This window comes from Micropterus salmoides, unplaced genomic scaffold, assembly GCF_014851395.1.
Source record: "Micropterus salmoides isolate LMB-PRFRI ecotype aquatic unplaced genomic scaffold, ASM1485139v1 Ms_hic_scaffold_18, whole genome shotgun sequence".
In the NCBI taxonomy this organism is placed as follows: Eukaryota; Metazoa; Chordata; class Actinopteri; order Centrarchiformes; family Centrarchidae; genus Micropterus; species Micropterus salmoides.
In genome coordinates this window covers 29389800-29409052 of record NW_024040928.1, presented here as the reverse complement: position 1 = coordinate 29409052, position 19253 = coordinate 29389800, and the positions used below count along the sequence as shown (strand labels likewise).

The following is a 19253-nucleotide window of genomic DNA, read 5'->3' as shown; positions in this document are numbered from 1 at the left end:
CATCGCTGCGCGCTGGCTGCTGTTTCCCAGCAACACATTTAATGATTGTCATTTTAAAGTCCTTTACATCATCGAGCTCCCTCATATAGCAGCGACTGCCTCTCGTTTAGCGAACCAACCAGAACTCTCAGATCTTCCTCTGCCGTTCTTTTAGAAGTTCCTCGTGTTTCCCACAATTAATCAGGTGAAGCTGTTTATGGCCCTAAACTCCCCTGGACCTCACAGCAGACAGCTCCTTTAATTTGGGTTGACTCTGCAAGTATTAATTCCTTTTTTGTCTTGTTTTTTTCTGTTTTCAAACTGTTCCTGTTTGCCTTTGCTATTTCTTATGGATATATTTTTACCTATTGTAATTGTAATCCTGTTTTGTTTAGCACTTTGCATGAAATGTGCTCTACTACTACTAAAGCTGTTTTTTAAAAGTATTAAACAGCGTAGAAGTGGTCCCGCCTTTGTCATCAGGACTCCAGTGGTTTTGAAAAACCTTTCTGCGGAGAACGGGCCACCCAAATCCCTCGTCTTTGAAATGAACGATCAAAACTTGTTACAGCCTTTTATTATTATTGTTGTTATGACCCTAAAATTGTCCTTCGGTGTGGATGTAAGTGTGACTGGTTGTTTGTCTGTGTGGCCCTGCGATGGACTGGCGACCTGTCCAGGGTGGACCCCGCCTTTCGCCCCATGTCAGCTGGGATTGGCTCCAGCCCCCCCCTGCGACCCTGTACGCAGGATAAGCGGCTGAAGATGGATGGAGTCGCTTCATGAGGGTGAATTTTGTCTTGAACCTGGTTCCTCCTCCTCTCTACACCACAGTGCAGCCCAGAGGGAGAGCAGTCAGTGGGCGAAAGGCTTCCTGACAGCGTTACAGAACACTCTGCCAGCTCGCCTGATCACTGACTCCACTCAGCTCGGCCGGGAAGCTGCTGAAAACCTCTTTTTACTGCCTGAAACTCAATCACTCCTGACTGTCTGTCTGCAGAGCACTCACCGCCGGCCACTCTGAGGACTCTTTGTCTGATGGCGGACTCAGCGTGTATGTGTGTGTGTGTGTGTGTGTGTCCATCAGGCCTCACTCCAGCTGACTGGACGGACGCAAGTGTCCTGTTGATGTTTTAATGGCTTCTGGGTGACTTTTACACCAGGTGGAGAAAGAGCCGCTGTGTGTCACGCATTCATATGGAGATGGATAGGTGTGTGTCCTTGTGTGTGCGTGTGTTTGTGTGTGTGTTACACAACCTCTGAAAAACACATCACCTCCTGGCACTTTCCACGATACAAGAGTCCCTACTCGTGTTTCTCGATGCTTGTACACGGTAAATAGTAAACGGACTTGACATGTAGTGTAAAGCACTCAAAGCGCTTTACACTACATGTCACCTCATTCGCACACATTCATGCACAACGGGAACACCACCGATTTCACACAGTTCTGCTGTACATGTTTTAAAAAGCTGCGTGACGCCTTTAGTGTCTGCAGAGAGTAGGGGTGCGAATCTCTGGGCGTCTCATGATTCCATTACGACTCAGAGGGCTGCGATTATTATTATTATTATTATTATTACTACAACGATTATCGATGCATCTTTTTTTTTTTTTACGCAGGATCTCTGGATAATTACTAAGCATTTAATTTGCACATTAAAATCCTAATTAGCTTGAAAGGACAAGTCCCTAATTGACTTCATTAACCTCATCTCCATGGTCACCACCTTCATTTCTTTAACGACCGGTCGTCAGACTCTGAAAACTGAAATATAATTACCAGGATGTTCAGTGTGTTTACAGGACAGAGCTGTACACCAGTTTAGTCTAAGCTTGTTCCTGATGTTCTCAACGCTTGTAGGTTTGAACTAGGGCTGAACGATTAACCGTTGTAAATTCAAAATTGCGATTTGAAAGAACGCGATCAACTAATTGTGACGACGGCGGTTAAAATGTAGGTTAGTCATGCAGCGCATCTGACCTGTTTTACAGCTACAGATTCAGTCCGTTGTCGTCCTTGTGTGGCAGATCTGCTCGCCAATCACAAGCGGCACGCGCCTCCAGTTACGGTCCTACTCAGCAATCAGAGCGGGCACAGGGCGTGTGCATTTCAACAAACGAAGCTAGAGGAGAACGTGGGATAATGGCGCCTGCTGAACAGACACAACTCACACTGAAGTGTTTCTGCAGCGGAGCGTTTAGCCTACACCTCGTTAACGTGTTGTCAATTTGTCGTTCTGTGTGCAGCTCTCTGAGAGCTCGTTTTGAGTTTTAGTTTCAGTCTAAAAGACACAGATGCAGAATGAGCATCAGTCTTAGACAACACAGACTAAATAAAGCCAGCTGAATCCTTTAACAAAGGATCTGCTTTCCTGCCTTAATCTGAGGTTTTCACTTCAGAGAGTTTGCAAACAGTTTGCAGGGATCAAACTGGTGATTCCCACCAGGGCCTTTATCTTACCTCCTCCGACAACTCCCCGAACACAGACACGACATCCAGCAGCAAACTGGCAGAGTAGAAAGATTTGATCATGTTCCTGCAGAAAGAGAGGAGGCGGAGGAGGACAAGGAATGTAGAAGGAGGGTTTAGGAATTAGGAGGGATATGAGAAGTTACAGAGGGAGAGAGAGGAAAAACAAACTATTAGTTCAATGTTTCATTGAGTTCAACCTGCAGGAGAAAGGTTCTTTCTCTCTCCCCACTTCCAATAAAACCACATTACAGATGAGGGCTAAACTCTACTTTCAAAAATCAACATTAAAAACAGATCCAGTAGCAAAGAAATGTCTCACTGACAAGCCCAAATGTGAAGTGAGGATCACTATTTGTTCTTCAGGAAACAAAGTGGATTTAATGACTTACTGACCTTTAATAAGAAGAATCTACTTTAACAATCAATTAACTGTAACACAACCTTAAAGACCTGGAAAACAGGGATCAGGATCATTCAGTCACCTCTGATTTAATGCAACCCTGAAAAGTTTCACATCTTTCGATATCGATAATTATCACGATAAGGATCAAATCTTTATTTCTTTCGAGTTTAAAGGCAGATTTTTGCAGCTGAGGAAAAGTTGAAGAAACCTGATGGTTAATTGTGGTTTAAACTCGTCTTTACGGTCAGAACAAACACTTGATGCCAAACAGTGGATCACTTCACAAATCTGAGGCAGAACATTCAAAACTATTGTGATAAAATCTTTGTCAACCAATATGTACGAGTAAAATTACTGTTTTATTGTCCAGCTCCAATTAAAATATACGGATGTTACATCTGGGATAAAGACAGCACTGGTGTTTGGAGTGAGAAAGAGGTGAATTGATGCATCTCTACTGGAAAAAAAACAACAACATCTGAGATACATCTGGACATTACCAGAACAAATTCATTATTATTAAATCAAATATAATATAATATGATATTGATTAATTTCCCTGTTCTATCCTATAGCCAATGGTCGTACAGCAGCTGTGCAAACTGTCAGTGATCCAATACATGAGTTTAAACTGCAGCCACAGCCCAGATTTACCGGCACCAGGTAAAAGGCGACTTCCCATCACGCCACACAGACACACACACACAGTTAAGGCAGGGATATGAATGGGTTCCTTGTAGCAGAGTGTTCGAGTTTCCCATAACCATTCACCTCTGTGCCTCGACGTGTTTGTGTGTCCTGAACATGTGTGCTGCAGCTTGTTTTTCTGTTTAAGTATCTGTGCCTGTGTATATGCTGTCTCTATTTTTCTGTCCGAATGTAGGCCTGCTTCCTGTAAAACCACAGGCTGTTTGTGTTCCCTCTTCGGCGGAACAGAAGTATTACCCAATCCTGCTTAATATACCTGCTGCAAACAGAGAGCTTCTGATTGCTTATTTACACCGCAAACAAGTCGCCTGCGTCCGTTCATCCTCCACGAGCTGCTCACGCTGACAGGAAGAGAAACTAACGCTCCTGTTGATCCCGGAGTTTATTGGGTCATTTCAAGAGTTCATGAGGGAGAAACTCAGAGTCTCAAACCCCCACATGTTGTTTAACCTGGACTTAATCGCCACTGCTCGCAAATCTGGTGAACTCAAAGCTGCAGAGATACAACGCAAAATCGGACCTGCTAGAAATACATCCCAGAGCCAGATCGCTGATCATTCGGGTGATCGATCAGACGCCGTAACTTCTCCAACTGCACGACAAACAGCAACCGATCTCACAGCAGTTCCTCCCAATTCTTTTTTTCCTTTTCAGAGCACTCTGAATCCAGTTCGTTCCATTCTCTGCAGCGTTTCCGGAGCTGATTTTTATATTTCCGAATATGTGAAACAACGTCTTCCTGTCGTTGAAAGCTAAACTCTAAAACTTCCAAAGTCTGAACAACATACGACGCAGAAACATTTGAAATGATGAAGGCACTTCAGGTCATACAAAATGTCAACCGTACTTTGGTGTTTTTCTCTAAGGTTTAAATTAAACTCAATGAACCAATACAAAGTGGAAGATCTTGAGTAGATAACTGGTTTTAAACCTCTCTAAACTAAAAACAAATCAGCACTATTATTCAGCTTGTTTACTAAATATTTAGTCCATGCTGATCCATCCATAAAGTGGATAATCTTTGGATAGATGGCAAACAGGGTTGGGCCAATGTCGAGGCGGCATTGTGAGTCTAACCACCTCCCCCCCTCTCTGCCTCTGACCTTCTCCGTCAGCAGTATGTTTTATAAAGTCGCCCAAAGTTGACAAAGAACTCGTCAGTTTTCCTCCCGCAATCCGTTATCGCAGCAGCAGGTGAGCCGCACGCCGGCTTGTTAATGGCGTAGTCTATCAAACAATTGAAACCAATATTTGCACCAGGTGTTCACTGTTGCTGTACCTGGTCCGTGCTTGTAAAATGTCCACCGTTTCCGCAACTTGTAACATGCACAAATAAAACTGTAACAAATGTGTAACAAATAAAACGGAAATCCTACAATTAAAAAGATATAACCATAAACATTTAAAAGTGATTGCTGTGTTCGGCTTCCCAAAAGGCAAAACAATTAAGACAAAGGCACATTTCAAAAGGCAGATGTAGCACCTTCAGGCAAGAACCAGAAGTGACAAAATGGCAACCGCAACAACTAACTTGCACAAATTATTTATTAACCGATACTCCGGATTTGAGTAAATAGACTTAAATCAGGTTCCGCTCCATAGAAAGACGCCGCCTCATTTTAGTCCTCCTGATCATGCCTCTGACTTCAGTGGGGATATTTAGAGGAAATATCAGTCAAGCTTAAGAAAACAGAAAAAGGTAAAAGGATAAACATGGAGGATGTGGTGTTACCATGTGAAAGACACAAGGACTCCCCAGATATTTCCTGTCAGGAAAAGAGCCCACAGAAACTCCACATATCATATTCCAGCTGATAAGAGGAAAGAAAGGAATGCACCGGGGGGGATCGTCCAGTGAAACTAAACTTTCATCCAACGTGCCCAATTACTTAAATCTGGTTTCTTGCAGGCCTGCGTCTTTAAATATGACGACTCGACTAATCTGTGAGAGAGCCCTGATGGATTCATTAATGACCGGTCAAAGACAGATGAATTATTGAAAGTGCTGAAATATTAAAAAACTAAATCTGATTTGGGCCTACAGGTCAACAATCAAATCATTTTGCTTAAACGCTTCCCTTTCCTCCTGGTTTCCCTCAGCGCTTACTCATTTCTGTGGAAGGGAAGTGAAGAAAGTGAAGGAAACTATTGGCATTTCCCGTTTCCATCATTTCAATCGTGCACTGTTAACACTCCTGCTTTCAGTCAATACCTGTGAAAGCGCTCTTATCACGCTCACATGTAAGCACACACACATTCATATTAAATCAACAGGCTGCTCGCACGCTGGCGGAGGTGGCTTCCTGACCTAAACCCTGTAGACGGAGCAAACATTTCCTCTTCTCTGGAAGGCGAAGTGTCCGGCTGAACGGACTGAGCCAAATGTGTGATTCTGGGCTATGAAAATAAAATAATTGACCCAAAAGATTTGAGAAGCACGTTTTAATTTCCTCGACTTGTCTGAAGAAATCTGGGTGAAGAAATCGGTGCAGACGAGTGAGAGAATGAAAAGCAGGGTGTTAAAGTTAAAGGTTTATGAGTGCGTTGAATGCGAGAAGAGGAGCTCTACAGCGCCAACACTGAGCAGCAGGTGTGGACACGCAGACGTCCGACGCGTTCCTTACTTGTGGAATCGGCCTGATCGGTCCTCGTTGTCGGCGTAGAGGAAGAGCTTTAAGGCGTAGTTTTCGATGTGGGCGTTACCGACCACCTCCTGAGTGATGGAGTCGTTGTCACTCAGCTCCTTCTTCATCTGGAAGACAAAAAACAAACACACTCAGAGACGAGTCATCGCGCAAGAATTCACGAGCCAAATAAGTACATGTAATGTAACGAACCAGCGAGGAGATTGAACAATATGGGAATAAATAAGATCCAACTTCATGAAAATAAAAATACACATTTTGTTACTTACAAAGAAAACAGACTTCTGGTTTCTCAGTGATGCTTAAACATTTTAACTCCCTTTGCTTTGCATGTATTTTCTCTACCTGTAATTACATTAAACTCTCTCTCTCTCTCTCTCTCTCTCTCTCTCTCTCTCCACACCAGACTCCAACAGGGCTTCAGGTTTCTTGTAAAACCACTAACGCAAACCCGCTGGTTCCCTACAGCAGGTGGACCCTGAACAGCCTGAATAGATTCACTGTTCACTGGCTTAATCAATCGCTGTGTGCAGGTGTGTGCAGGTGTGTGCAGGTGTGTGCAGGTGTGTGCGGCGGAGGAATGTAAAACCACTGGGCTGAGTGCAGAATGAAGGAAGGACAACTGGTCGGGCAAAATAAAGGATCTGGGATCAAAGGAAACTCACTTCCCCGAACAGCATCTCACAGGCTCCGTCTCACTCTTACAGTCCATCCGACTGTTAACCAAACCACAGGGAACTACATGAATTTCAGCAACTTTAAATGTAAATGTGTTTTATTTTTATATAGTGGAAAGATAAAAGTATTTTAAAATAGTGAAACAGACTGATTAATTGGCTGATATCTGGCATTTTGAGATAATCTTTAATTTTGAGAATAGCACGAGCCATTAGCAGAACTACATGGTCCAAATCATCTTGCGTCCCCTGACCTTCTCTCCTGCTTACCGTCTCTTATTTTCTCAGCTAGTTTCTCTCAATCTGAAGTCCAACACGAACGTTTTCTGGTTATTCAGAAAGAGATATTTCTGTGCTTGTGTCATGTGCTTCTGTGCACTAATCAATATTTGAAAATCAAAATGTGATGGCCAAGCCACTGTCAATCAAACCCGATCAATGCACATCCACACAGACCTGTTTTTGGACTATTAAACTAAACAATAAAACAGAATGTTTCAACCCCCAAACTCTGCTTGTTGCTTATTTCGTTTAACGTTACAGAGAAATGCGTTTTAACAAAGCAGCGCTGAGTCAGGTTATGAGCTGAGGAAGCAAAACAGAACGCAGCAGGTGCTGTTGAATAATTAACAGCTTGAATCACAGCAGCAAGAAGTGTTTGACAGCTAGACGTCATTATAAAGAGAAATCTTCATCAAACATCCCAGTCACAAGCAGGGCTGCGACGAATCTGCCAACTATTTTCACGATTAATTGACTTAAAAGTCTATAAAATGTCAAGAAATTGTGAAAAATGCTCATCACAATTTTCCAGAGCCCAAAGTGACGTCTTCAAATTGCTTCTTTGGTCCAACCAACAGTCCAAAACCGACAGACTCTTCATTTACTATCATAAGTGACAAAGAGTAGCAGCAGTTCCTCAATTTAAGAAGATGAAACCAGCAAATCTTTCACATTTTTGCATTGTTTTAATTTTTTTATTTAATTTTCTTTCGACCGACTAATCGAATAATCGACTTGCAGCTCAAGTCACAACGCCACACATTCATTGACAGGCTATTAAAAGAACATGCAAATATATTTTTAGACCACTGCCTCTGACAAACCTCTAAATTTAGCAGCATCTGATTTTAAAGCAAGTGATTTTCCACCGTCCCAGTGAGAGCGAGGCCTCGCCGAGTTGAAAATATGGTGGAAAATATAATCGAGTCCTGCATGTGTTGTAGGTATGAGTCAGGTCATCAGGGAAAGAGAGAGCAGAGAGGCTGCTTGTGTCCTGACTCACTCTGCAGAAATGAGTCACAACTACCAGTGACAGTTCATTAAGAAGTGGACCACATAAAACAGTAAACCTCAGGGTGTCCCCGTGTTTCAGGAAGCGGCACTGACAGAAAACTTTTCAGACAAAATGTTTTACAGCAAAACGTGTCGCTCGCTTGGCCTCCTTCAAGACAATATTTAACATTGCCTACAAAATAAAAGCGTGAGAATATTTGTTGCAGTAATGCAAACGAGTCCGACTTTATTTAGCATGAAAATAATAATTCAGCTACATTATCTTTAAATCTGGCACTCGGCGTCCATGGTGAAAAAGCTCAAACCCTTCACCATCTAATAATTTAACTCACTACAGCCGATCGAACACACGTGACTCAATACACCTCGTCGGCGGTTAGAAAGTTTTCTATTCAGTCAAACAGGCTCTGTTGTAAAGCTGTTTACAATAAACCGCACACAATGGATATTTTCTTTCTTCTTTGTTCTGTCATTTATTATTTCATTACTTTTCCTGATGTTTTAGATTTTTGCCGTGGGATCGTTTCAGTATCGGCATCGTTGATATTTAGATATTGTCGTCTGTGTTTATGCTGCTGACTTATGAAGGTCTTCTTGTGTCTTGTGTTTTGAGATCTTACTTTTTTTTTTGTCCCAAAAAGTTTTAATTGCTATCATGTCATATTATTTGAATGCAAGTCAAATGGTTTTCCTTGCGAGTCAGAAAGTTTTGCAGGTTAAACCGTGAGAGAGTTTTACGAGTCAAAAATGGCCAACATAAGAGATTCTCTGCCCTTGTTTGGGAGCATTTTTGGTTTAGTCCTGATGATAAAGGTTCATTATTCTATGAGCCACAAGTATTTAAACCCTGCAAGCCTTGTGTAAGGAGGCTAACTGCATATTAGACACAGCATTGTAGGCTAGACAACGGCGTTTTTCTTTTCTTTACACAGATACTGCCATATAAACCGTCCACCCCGGTGAAATGTCAGGACGGTTTGAAGCCTACTCTGAGCACAAAGACACTCCAACACCAGCAGCAGCTAACAGGATCACACGCATCAAAGCGGCGGATGCGAGTCCTGTTGCGAGAGGCCTCCTGAGTGCGTGACAGTAATGAAGATCCCTGGAGGGCTCCAGGTGTTTGCATGTTGTCCTTAATTGGCTCCGAGTGATCAATAAAACGAGTCCAGCATTGCTGCGGGATTTCCAACCTCCCCTACAGGAAAACCCCCTCCTCCTCCTCCTCCTCCTCTCTCACCACTATGGGACCGATTTGTTAAACACGGAGGTGGAGCATTGTCTGAAATATTTCTCCTCAGCGTTTCAGCAAAGTATCTCCTTCGACGTGTACAGCAGGCCGGGCGCCACAGGAGAGAAATGACTTGTCCTGTGCAGCTCCGTCACCTCTCCTTCTGTTCCTTTCAGTCCCGAGATAAAAGGCTCATTTGTTTGACCCCCATTGGGACTCCGAGCCCGTTCACCTCCACTCGTCTCATCTCACCTCCTCCCTCTTCCCCTCCTCACCATAACAACTCTATAAAATCTAATTACTGTGGCCCCTGTTGACAATCCAGACAGTAAATGTGTGTCAGATGAAAGCCGGGGCCTCGCCACAGCGCTGTAACCTGATAGGTCGGTGCAGTGTTTGCAAACCCAAACAGCTCTACTGGATACAGCGTCAGCGTCAAGAGAACGTGTAAAATGAACAGAAGTGCGACAGCAAGATTAGCAGTATTTGTTGTGTTTGTACCTACTTATTTAAAATATATATTATTATTATTATAGAATATATATTCCCATTCTGAGTATCTTATGGTGTTTAATTCAGCTCAAAACCTGTGCACATAAAAGCCAAGGGTGCACATGAGTGACACGAGCACGCAGGACAGCGTCTACTGTTCAAAAGGACCTGCTCTTAACCATGAAGGTGATCTTTCCCTTAACTTTACCCCCGGGCTTGGCAATAAATCAATAATGATAATTAAGGCAATATAATTTTCCTCAATAAGAATATAACAAAGATTCAATATATCGTCAATAAATGTTTGATTTAATTCATTTGAAGCACTTAAATGAAATCAAATGAATAAAAAAATAAAAAAAGATTTGTTCAGCGATCCACTACTTGGCGAGCGTTTGTCGTGTTCTGACCATAAAGAAGTAACCACTTTTAACTTGGAAGAAATAATAATGTGTCATTTATCGTGATAATTATCGATAGGTATGAAATTTTATATCGCCCAGCTCTACCTTTACCAGACCTTAACCACGGAGGTGGTAGATCAGAAATAGATTTTGGTAACAGTAGGAGGCAAGAAACTGTGACTTTTATAATAATAACTAACGTGAATGAAGCTCTTGCTTTCGCAAACTGACTGCAGCATTTTATTTTCTGTGGAACCAAACCTCGCCACCACATTGACGTACGTTGTTAACTAGTCATTTCATTTTGCCTCCTACAGTAAAAGGCCTACGTTCTGCCTGAGCCGCGGTTAGGTTCAAACTTCTGAAACTGTTTGTTTTTGCATGTCAGAAATGTTTTTCTTTAAAGACCAGAATGTAATGCGGCGCTTAGATGCACTAAATGTGTTTAGTTTTGACAGATAATATTCATGTCTGCAATTTAAGCAATAAAATGAAGATTTTTCTAAAAAAGAAACCAATTAGTTGTTAATTTTTAGAGACCTGTCTTATTTTCTGGTTTGCATACTGACTATATTTTTTCTTCATGATTTATTAGTAGAATACTCAATCGCTAAATTAATCAATAGCTGCAGCCCAAGTTGAAAACAGGTGCCAGTATCATGTTGTGTGTTATCCATGTGATACTCAGCGCACAACTGATGTTTTCATATTTCATATTCAGAATACCAGGAAATAACACGTGTTCAAAAACCAAAAGGACCTGCTTTGGTATCGATCACACTTTGCGACGTGCTCTTTATTGATCACTGCAAAGCAAAAGTACGATGTGATCGATCTGAGCCACCAAATCCTGAAACATCTCATCTTGTTATCGGTGTAATTTGTAGGTCGGCAATAGGCCTTAAGTGACTGTGCCTACAAAATGAAAGCGCGAGATGTTTTTGCAGCAGTACTTTATGTCCTGTTTAATTGAGACCTGGCTTGCTTGATACACCTCTGAAAAAGCCATCAGACAGCGTGACGTCGGATTCCCCTGAATGAGAAATGGTTGCTGTGGACCACTCGCCGGGACGCACACACTCCTGCACATGCTTCATTGTGCTTGATGTAAAAAGATCTCTTCATAATCAATTTGTTGGAAACGTAGAAAAAAAAAATACTAGCTGCAAGCGGGGATCGAACACACAACCCCTCGAACGGGAGTCCTGTGCACTACTGACTGAGCAGAGGAGGCACATGCTGAATTATGGATCAGAAATAATCAATTGACGATGTTCTGGCCCGCCATCTAATGACTAGAAGAAAATCTGGCCCGATGCCAGACTTATTTGCCGAACCCTGTTCTAGATGAAGGTCGTAACCGTCACCTTGCTCATTAAATACGAGGAAGGTCACAGTGAGCTTTGACCGCTAAACTCCCATCAGTTCATCCTCGTGTCCATGTGGACGTTTGTGCCATTTGGACACAACCCGATAACTGCCGGCGCGGAGGCATAGAAATAACCTGATCTTCCAGAAGGCTTTTTGTCCGTCATCGCTTACAACAGCTCACACAGCTGAGACTTTGTCTGACTCACACAGAGCTTTAGATCAATGATCACAGTATGTGTGCTGCACTGAAAGAGACAGAGAGCAAACAAGATGTGTTAAATTCTTGGAGACTTACTTTGATTTAACCATTTTTATTTAATAAAAGGAAAAAAAAAGAAACTATTGTCCTTTTTTGCCTGGTAACAAACTATAATCTGGAGCCCTCGTTCAAGTTACCTTCCTGTTCTGTGGTAAATCCAACCTGATAAGACCAACAGGCAAATCTCAAGCCTTTTAGGTGTGTGCGTTTCTGTGTGTATTCATTACATCGGGCCCTAGCATTAGAGCTCTGCAGTGTGTTTCGTAAGAAAGAAGCCATTCATCCATGCGGTTCTGTGGTAAAGGTGCCTCTGCAGACAGCCATCCAGCAGCTTTTTTCACTTTATAAAGCCATACCTCTGTTCAGTCCACTGATGTATGCAGTAACAAAGGCTGTCAGCTGAAATTGGAGCTCTTCAGTAGGCCATATATACAGTATATATATATATATATATATGTCACCTGAAACTCTGTGTAATGTATATAAGTGATTAGGAAACTGAGCGAGAGCGTTACCAAACCTTCATCCAGTTTCTCTAAAGACCTCTCTTCTTAAAAAGTATTTGAATCTCCTTCTAGCTACTAGCTTTTTAACTGGACACACTGGTGTGGTGTTCTCACATCTGCGATATATATACACCGATGAGCCATAACATTTTGTCCACCTGCTCCCCTTTGCCACCAAAACAGTCCTGAGTCCTCTTCAGCAGTCTGACCTACAGCAGCTCGTCTGTTGGATCTGTTCGATCCCTTCGCTCCCCACGTGCGTCAATGAGCCTCGGCCGCCGCCGACCGTGTCCCCGGTTCCCTTGGACCACTTCTGACAGGTACTGGTCGTCTAGCCATCACACTTTGGTCCTTGTCTCTAAGTCGCTCGAATCCTCACGCTGCCCATTTTTCCTGCTTCCAACACATCAGCTATGGGGACACAATGTTCACCTGCTGCCTGATAGATCCCACCCACTGACAGGTGTCACGGTTATTCACTATATTCACTGGTCGTAATGTTATGGCTGATCGGTGGATTTAAAATAAAGCTGAAACTTGTGTAACTTTTACAAACGCTGGGCAATAAACAATAATTATTTTTAATAAGCTGATAATCTATATACCACTACTAAAACAGTGACTGTCTTTTTGTGGCCCAGCCCTACTAGAGGACCCCAGCCAGGGAGAAACAGCACCTGAAGTCTGGCTAACTTACCGTCTCCAGCTGGTCCATGAGTTTGACCAGGAACTTTCGGCACTCTGGTGTTTTGCTGTCCAGCTTCATGCCTGTCTGCATAGCATAGAGTCGACCTGCAGGAGAGGACAGGAGAGGACAGGAGGGGGGGGGTGAAAGGTGAAGAGAATTAAATATCTTTTTACTGCTCAGTAAAGTCCATCCCTCTACAGCCTACAGCGTCCTGATGAATCTTTCTCCACAACGCTGCCCCATGACAGGCCGCGCATGTTTTCTTCTCCTCTGCATGGGATCCAACACAAAACCACACCGGACGGAGGTGAGAAAGATTTCCACCTGAGCCACCCCAAGCCTGATGGTGAAGAGCAGACTTTCTGTCAGAACTCCAACTCCCACAATCCCTCGTCTGTCAATTAGTTCTGCAGTCAGATGATGAAACGCCTTAAACTTTACAGCTAGATGATCTGCGCAGCAGCAGAAAGCGTCTGTCTGTGTTTGTAACACGGGGAGATTATAGAGTTGGCTGATAGGTTCAACTTTCCCAACCGGCCACCATCAGCCCCAAAACAGATGATTGCTAATATACTGGTGCAGCGGGTGTGCGGCTTTAAAATTATAATAATATTATATATCTTTGCAAATATCTGAAAATGCTTCCAACATGCAGCCCTCATGTCACCAGTTCTGAAAGGCTCGATTACAGGGGGGCAAATCTGATTTTAACAACCTTCAGAGAGGACATTTCCTCCGGTCTGTCTGACTGTCAAGACTTCGGTTTTAGGGTTTGAGGTGAGAATAAGTTTTTATACTTCAAGTCTACGCCGTGGCCTACAGTAAACACTGTCACGCTAAATTTATTTCGAGTAATAATCATCAGGCTTGAATTCGACCTTGTTTCACTCCCAAGTCATGGCGGTGAGGTTTCGATGTTCCACTGCGTTAACGTCCCCGGCTGTCTAACTTTGTTTAGTCCTCCGCTGACTGAACGGGGGTTAAATAATAATCGCAGGCTCTTCTAGACTTTTCAAACGCTACTGGACCGAACGGATCAAATTCATTTTGCAGGGGTTGTAGGTTTGGCACTTCCTGAAAGCGATGCTGTCTCGCAGACCAGTCACACTTCTTGCGGTCTGTGTCTCAGTGACATGTAGTGAAATTTCTGGGTAGGTGCGTGTCAGGCCAGAAATATTTCAAGCCAAGGTTGTGGTTGGGTTAGTTTGAGGGTCCTCACGTTAAACTGAATATTCTCCATCACTGATCGAATTTTTAAACGATTACGGACAAATCTGAAGGGCGCTCTATCATGTTGACAGATTAAACGAAGGGCGCTCTATCGTAACATTAAGTCATTCACATGCAACCCCCCCCCCGACCAGAGTAACATCCTCGATGTCCAGCTGGCATCGCAGCAAGGAGGTAACTCCTTCATCTGCCCTTACAGCTACGTGCGTCATCTGTAAGTTAAACTGTATTTTAAATGTTACTGTGATCTAGTTGTTTTTTGAAAATTAAGAGCCATTAACTCTGTTACATGTCTCATTATCATAAAAAAAATTATTAACGGGTGTTACGGCTGCCGAGGGCAGCCGTCTGTGTGTCACTGCTGCTGTGTTTCTCCCCGCATGTGTTACACTGTGAGGCGGGGGATTGGCTGGACTTCGGCAAGCCTTGTTGATCCCGCCTCCCACCTCCGACGATTCTGATTGGAGCGCACACCACCCTTTCTCCAATCGCCAAGCTGCCTGCAGGACCGCCTTTGTGCCTTCCCCCTCAAATAGGCTGGTCTGCTGCTGATTCGGGGCAGCTACCTTTTGCCATGTGGTTTGCCCTGACGCTGGTCCTAACCTTGAACTCTGTGTGTGCGCGTATCCTCAGCAACAGCTTCTGTGTTTGTGAGATCTGTGTGTTACTGAGAGTTGGTAACTCACCTGGGCTGATCCCAGTAGGTGGTCTACAGACTTGGGCTAGGGGAAGCTCGTTCACTGATTACCCACACCAGTTAGTTAAATACTTGTTTAGTGACACTAGGTTTAGGGCTGCTGCGCTCCCTGTGTTTTTTCCACTTCTGAACAACGGCTAGAGAGGTTTTTGTTTATCTTTTTTCAAGTAGTTTAGTAATCCCCCACGTAGGAGGGATCTCTTTTTGTTATATTTGGTTCTTTGTTTTACGCAGCACCCACTTGCCCATTTTCTGTTTGACTATTTTGTGTGTATCAGACTGCTTAATAAATAATCTTTCCACCCATACCAAATCCATCTGGTTTATGTTTACGTCCCTCCTACCCCTAGACAGCGGGGACGTAACAACGGGTAATAATTAAGATTATGACGGACAACGAGAAAGTCAAACGCAACCTGTGGACCTCACAAGTGTAGAAGTACAAATACGTGAAAGCCTTTTTGTGTGCTGTGGGATTATGCAGCGCAAACATGTAAGAAAGATCTATTCTACACACACAACAAGATGCACACACACACGCGCACACACACACACACACACACACACACAGCTTCCCTCTTCAACAGCAAAAATTATCAATGGGTTGTTATAGTGGAATAAAAACTTCCAGTAGCACTAAATCAGCATGTCAGCCAGGTACACACACACACACACACACACACACACACACACACAGGTGAGTATGAGTTGTGTGTGTGTGTGTGTGTGTGTGTGTGTGTGTGTGTGTGTGTGTGTGTGTGTGTGTGTTACACCCTTAACAGGCAGAATGTGCTTTGTGCAGCAAAGCCACGTCAGCGCTGCACATCGGTCTGAGGCGAGGGGAAACGTCCTTAGACTCTTGTCCCTGCAGTCAGAGAGGATGCTGGGAGGATTATCAGCTTGCGTGGAGACACATTACATTACCTCAACAGTTTACTTGTTACAGCTCGCCGTGTGTGTCCAGCCAATAACGGACGTCTCCGCCTTGCCTGAAAAGTGCTCCACTAAGGCTCAGACTTTATGACGTTTTAAAATAAACTTCACTGGATCTCATGAGGAAATCTGCTGGGATCTCTTGCCAAAAATAAAACAGCATGAGCAAATACTTTCTGTTTATTATTGCTGGGTGGAAAAACAAAATAAACATTAGATTGTTTGGAAGAAAATGTAAATTTCTGTTGACTTGTTCAGAGTAAGGCAGTAAGCTTCAACCATCTGCTGCAGCAACAGGAGACAAATTATTTCCAGTTATTTGTGAGCTGCTTTCACACCCAGGTTTGTCACATGGTTAGAGTCCGTTACCAGGCCACTGTGCACGGTAGGCCCTCTGTTTCCACCTCATGTTTAGTGTTTGAGTCACAGCACGGCGTCGCTGTCCTGCACAACATCCACAGAACAATGTCCCATTTCAACGACGGGGAGTCACCGCCAAGCCCCCGTACCGCTCAAGATTTCCAAAAGAACACCAGTTACACACATGTATGCGTGTAGTCATGTGGACGCTAACCAGAGCGCAGAGAGTCCTCAGCTACCGAAGCGGCCAGTTAGCCGGTCACCAAGTGACAAAGAAACCCTTTGTGCCGTTACACCCATACAGGCAACATTCACACACAGAAGGCTTTGACAGCAGAGAGGATGTAAGGCCACAGAAACTGAACAACTACAGCCAAGACTGACCTGCCCCCCTCTCAGACTTTCAGATGTGCTCCCTGCCCAAAGCCGGAGCCCTCCTGTGGTCACTAAAAGGTACTGTGGGTTTATTTTCATTGCTCAGTTCTCACTAAAATCTGTTTTGTATAACAAACATTTGCACATTCTTGTATTCTTGCATTGTCTGCAATAGTTTCCAGAGTCTGGCTTAGCTTCGACACAGCAAAATGCAACAGCTGCAGTAAGGAGGTTTGGTGCGAGGGAGGAAGCAGCTCCGACACGACGAAGCGTTTCCTTCAGATTCACGCCGTGTTCAACGTGTATGACGCCCCAGATCCACGCTACGCTAACAGTAGCAACAAAACACAGGTGAGCCGACGTTCAGCTTTTATACTGAAGGGAAACCAACGACGGCTACAAAGGAGACGAGTCCCCAGAGACGCCGCTCTAGGACAGAGACTCCTTTCACTTTAGAGACGTGAAGGGGAAGATGAGCGAGGAGGAAGAGGATGAAGGTCACCGAGCGCTGACCAGATCTGTGGTGAAGGGGTTGGAGTCAGAACAGAGATCGATAAAATTGAATTGATACACAACCACGATACGGTCCACAAGTGTTTGTAACTGCTGAAAATGGCCTTAAGAACTTTCCAGGCTGTTATTTACTGAGATGAAATGGTCTTTGGCGGCAGTTTCCACTCTGCCGCACCTCTTTTCCAAGTAAAAATGTTTTTTTTTGCTACTTCCTATTCCATTTTATAGCACTAATGGCTCTAAAACAACAACCTGGAGATCAAGGACTCCTGCTGATGCTGCTGCCAACTTCAGTTGGTAAGGAAGGATGTGAAAGCCTGAACTTTCTAGACTGAAGCTGTGCAGATGAATGACTTTGTCGAGGGCTTTTCATCAGTATCTGGATGATAAAAACATCCTCAAATCACAAATGGCCATTTTCAAGCACAGGAAAGAAACAAAGTCATTCCAAAATTTCCCTCCCACCTCATTTCACACCTTTGATTTCTCTGTTATCAGTCTTCTTTGCCTAATCTTTGGTCCTTGACATGGAAACACAAACACAAGTTTTGGAACTATTAGGTCCCAGGGGGGTTTTTACAGGACGGGGTTGCAAACTTCAAAGCCTCATTTACTGGCAGCAGGAGCTTTTACAGTTGATGTGTGTTGGTTGGGTTGCACGATACAAATCTGAGCATGTCGAGCCCAATTAATACCAATTAGTGAACAAACGGGAGGCGCAACAGGAACACAGAGGCTGCCAATCATCTCACTAATCGACGTTTAGAGTAATTGTACTAATTTCTCAAAATGAAGGCAGTACAGGTAGAAAACTGTTTTAAAATGGTTTCATGTGTCCGGATCGGGGAGTTGAACCCCCAAACTCCAGTGTCAGTGTTCCTGCTCAGGAAGGATTAAACCTCTTTTCAAGAGGATCGACTACATTTCTTTAAAATCCATCTCAGAGTGGCAGCTGTCTGTGAGAATACAGTTTTAGAAAGCAAAGAATTAACTCTAGCATAAAGTGTGCTGGCACAGCGCCACGGTCTCCGCGCAATGTTGACGTTGGTCATGGAGAATCTGTGCCAGTCTGAATGTGGGCCAACGCAGTCCGTCACACAAACGACAAGGATGTTATTATTCAGGGTGGCTGCGTCGCTGCGAGCGTTTCCCCTCTCAGTCACTCACAACCAGACAGAGTGAGAAGAAGAGAGGACGACCAAATCAGAGACTCTCAGGAAAAGCTGTCTGCATAAACACCGCTGAATCTGAAACCCTGCAGCCGGTTCTGATATGACGACTAGAGTGCAGTAAAACAAACACACTCTACCATCTTCCTCCAAACTGGACCACGCCGACCCCTTTACAGAAACATCACCATGACAACAACAAATAACCGTAACGTCACAGGCAGCAGAGGGTATAAAAGAAGTGGATGTAGCCACCGTTGTGACGTGACCATATTTGGTCATGTCTGGTTAAATGTACACAGAGCAGTGGATATGAGTCCACAGGTGACCCTGACGATCAGCTTGTAGCCCCGCCCTAAAGCCTCACCTGCTTCCTGGTCTCTGTTCCTCTAAATGGGACCATGATTTACTAAATGAACATCACGCTGTGTTGAAGAAGACTTGAAACTAGCGACTGAGACCGTAAACTCATCAGGAAAGTGTTTACTGAGGGAATAAATCAGCTGACAAGTAGAAACATGTTACCAGAGACTTCACTGGAGTCGCCCCCTGCTGCAGGTTTAAGGCTCATCCATCACTTTTCAGACCTGGAGGTTGAATATCAGAAATTGCTTGGCCATTATGTACAAATAAGATTTAAAATAAAAATAGAGCGGACTCCCCAGAGGCAGAGGCAGGGTGCCTGTGTTCGGCCTCAGCTCCAGAGCTCATTAATAATGTCAACCATCCAATCTGTGTGAAACAGCGGTTGAAACGCAGCCAAACGCTGTCAGCCAGGGAGCTCCTGGTGAATTACACCGCTTCATTACAGCAAAACAAATCATGGCTGTGACTCAACCCG

At 43.8% G+C, this 19253-nt stretch overlaps 1 protein-coding gene across 2 annotated transcripts in view; it reads right to left on the bottom strand.

Annotated features, from left to right (window-relative positions):
* The window catches only part of vta1 (vesicle (multivesicular body) trafficking 1), a 63045-nt gene that overhangs the window by 33994 nt on the left and 9798 nt on the right, over positions 1–19253 (bottom strand). For both annotated transcript variants that reach the window (XM_038726687.1, XM_038726688.1), the window contains exons 2-4: positions 13145–13239; positions 6191–6318; positions 2444–2519 (exon numbers count right to left, since the gene is read on the bottom strand). In XM_038726687.1, the coding sequence (XP_038582615.1) occupies positions 2444–2519; positions 6191–6318; positions 13145–13239 (299 nt within the window). The remainder of the gene's footprint in view (positions 1–2443; positions 2520–6190; positions 6319–13144; positions 13240–19253) is intronic.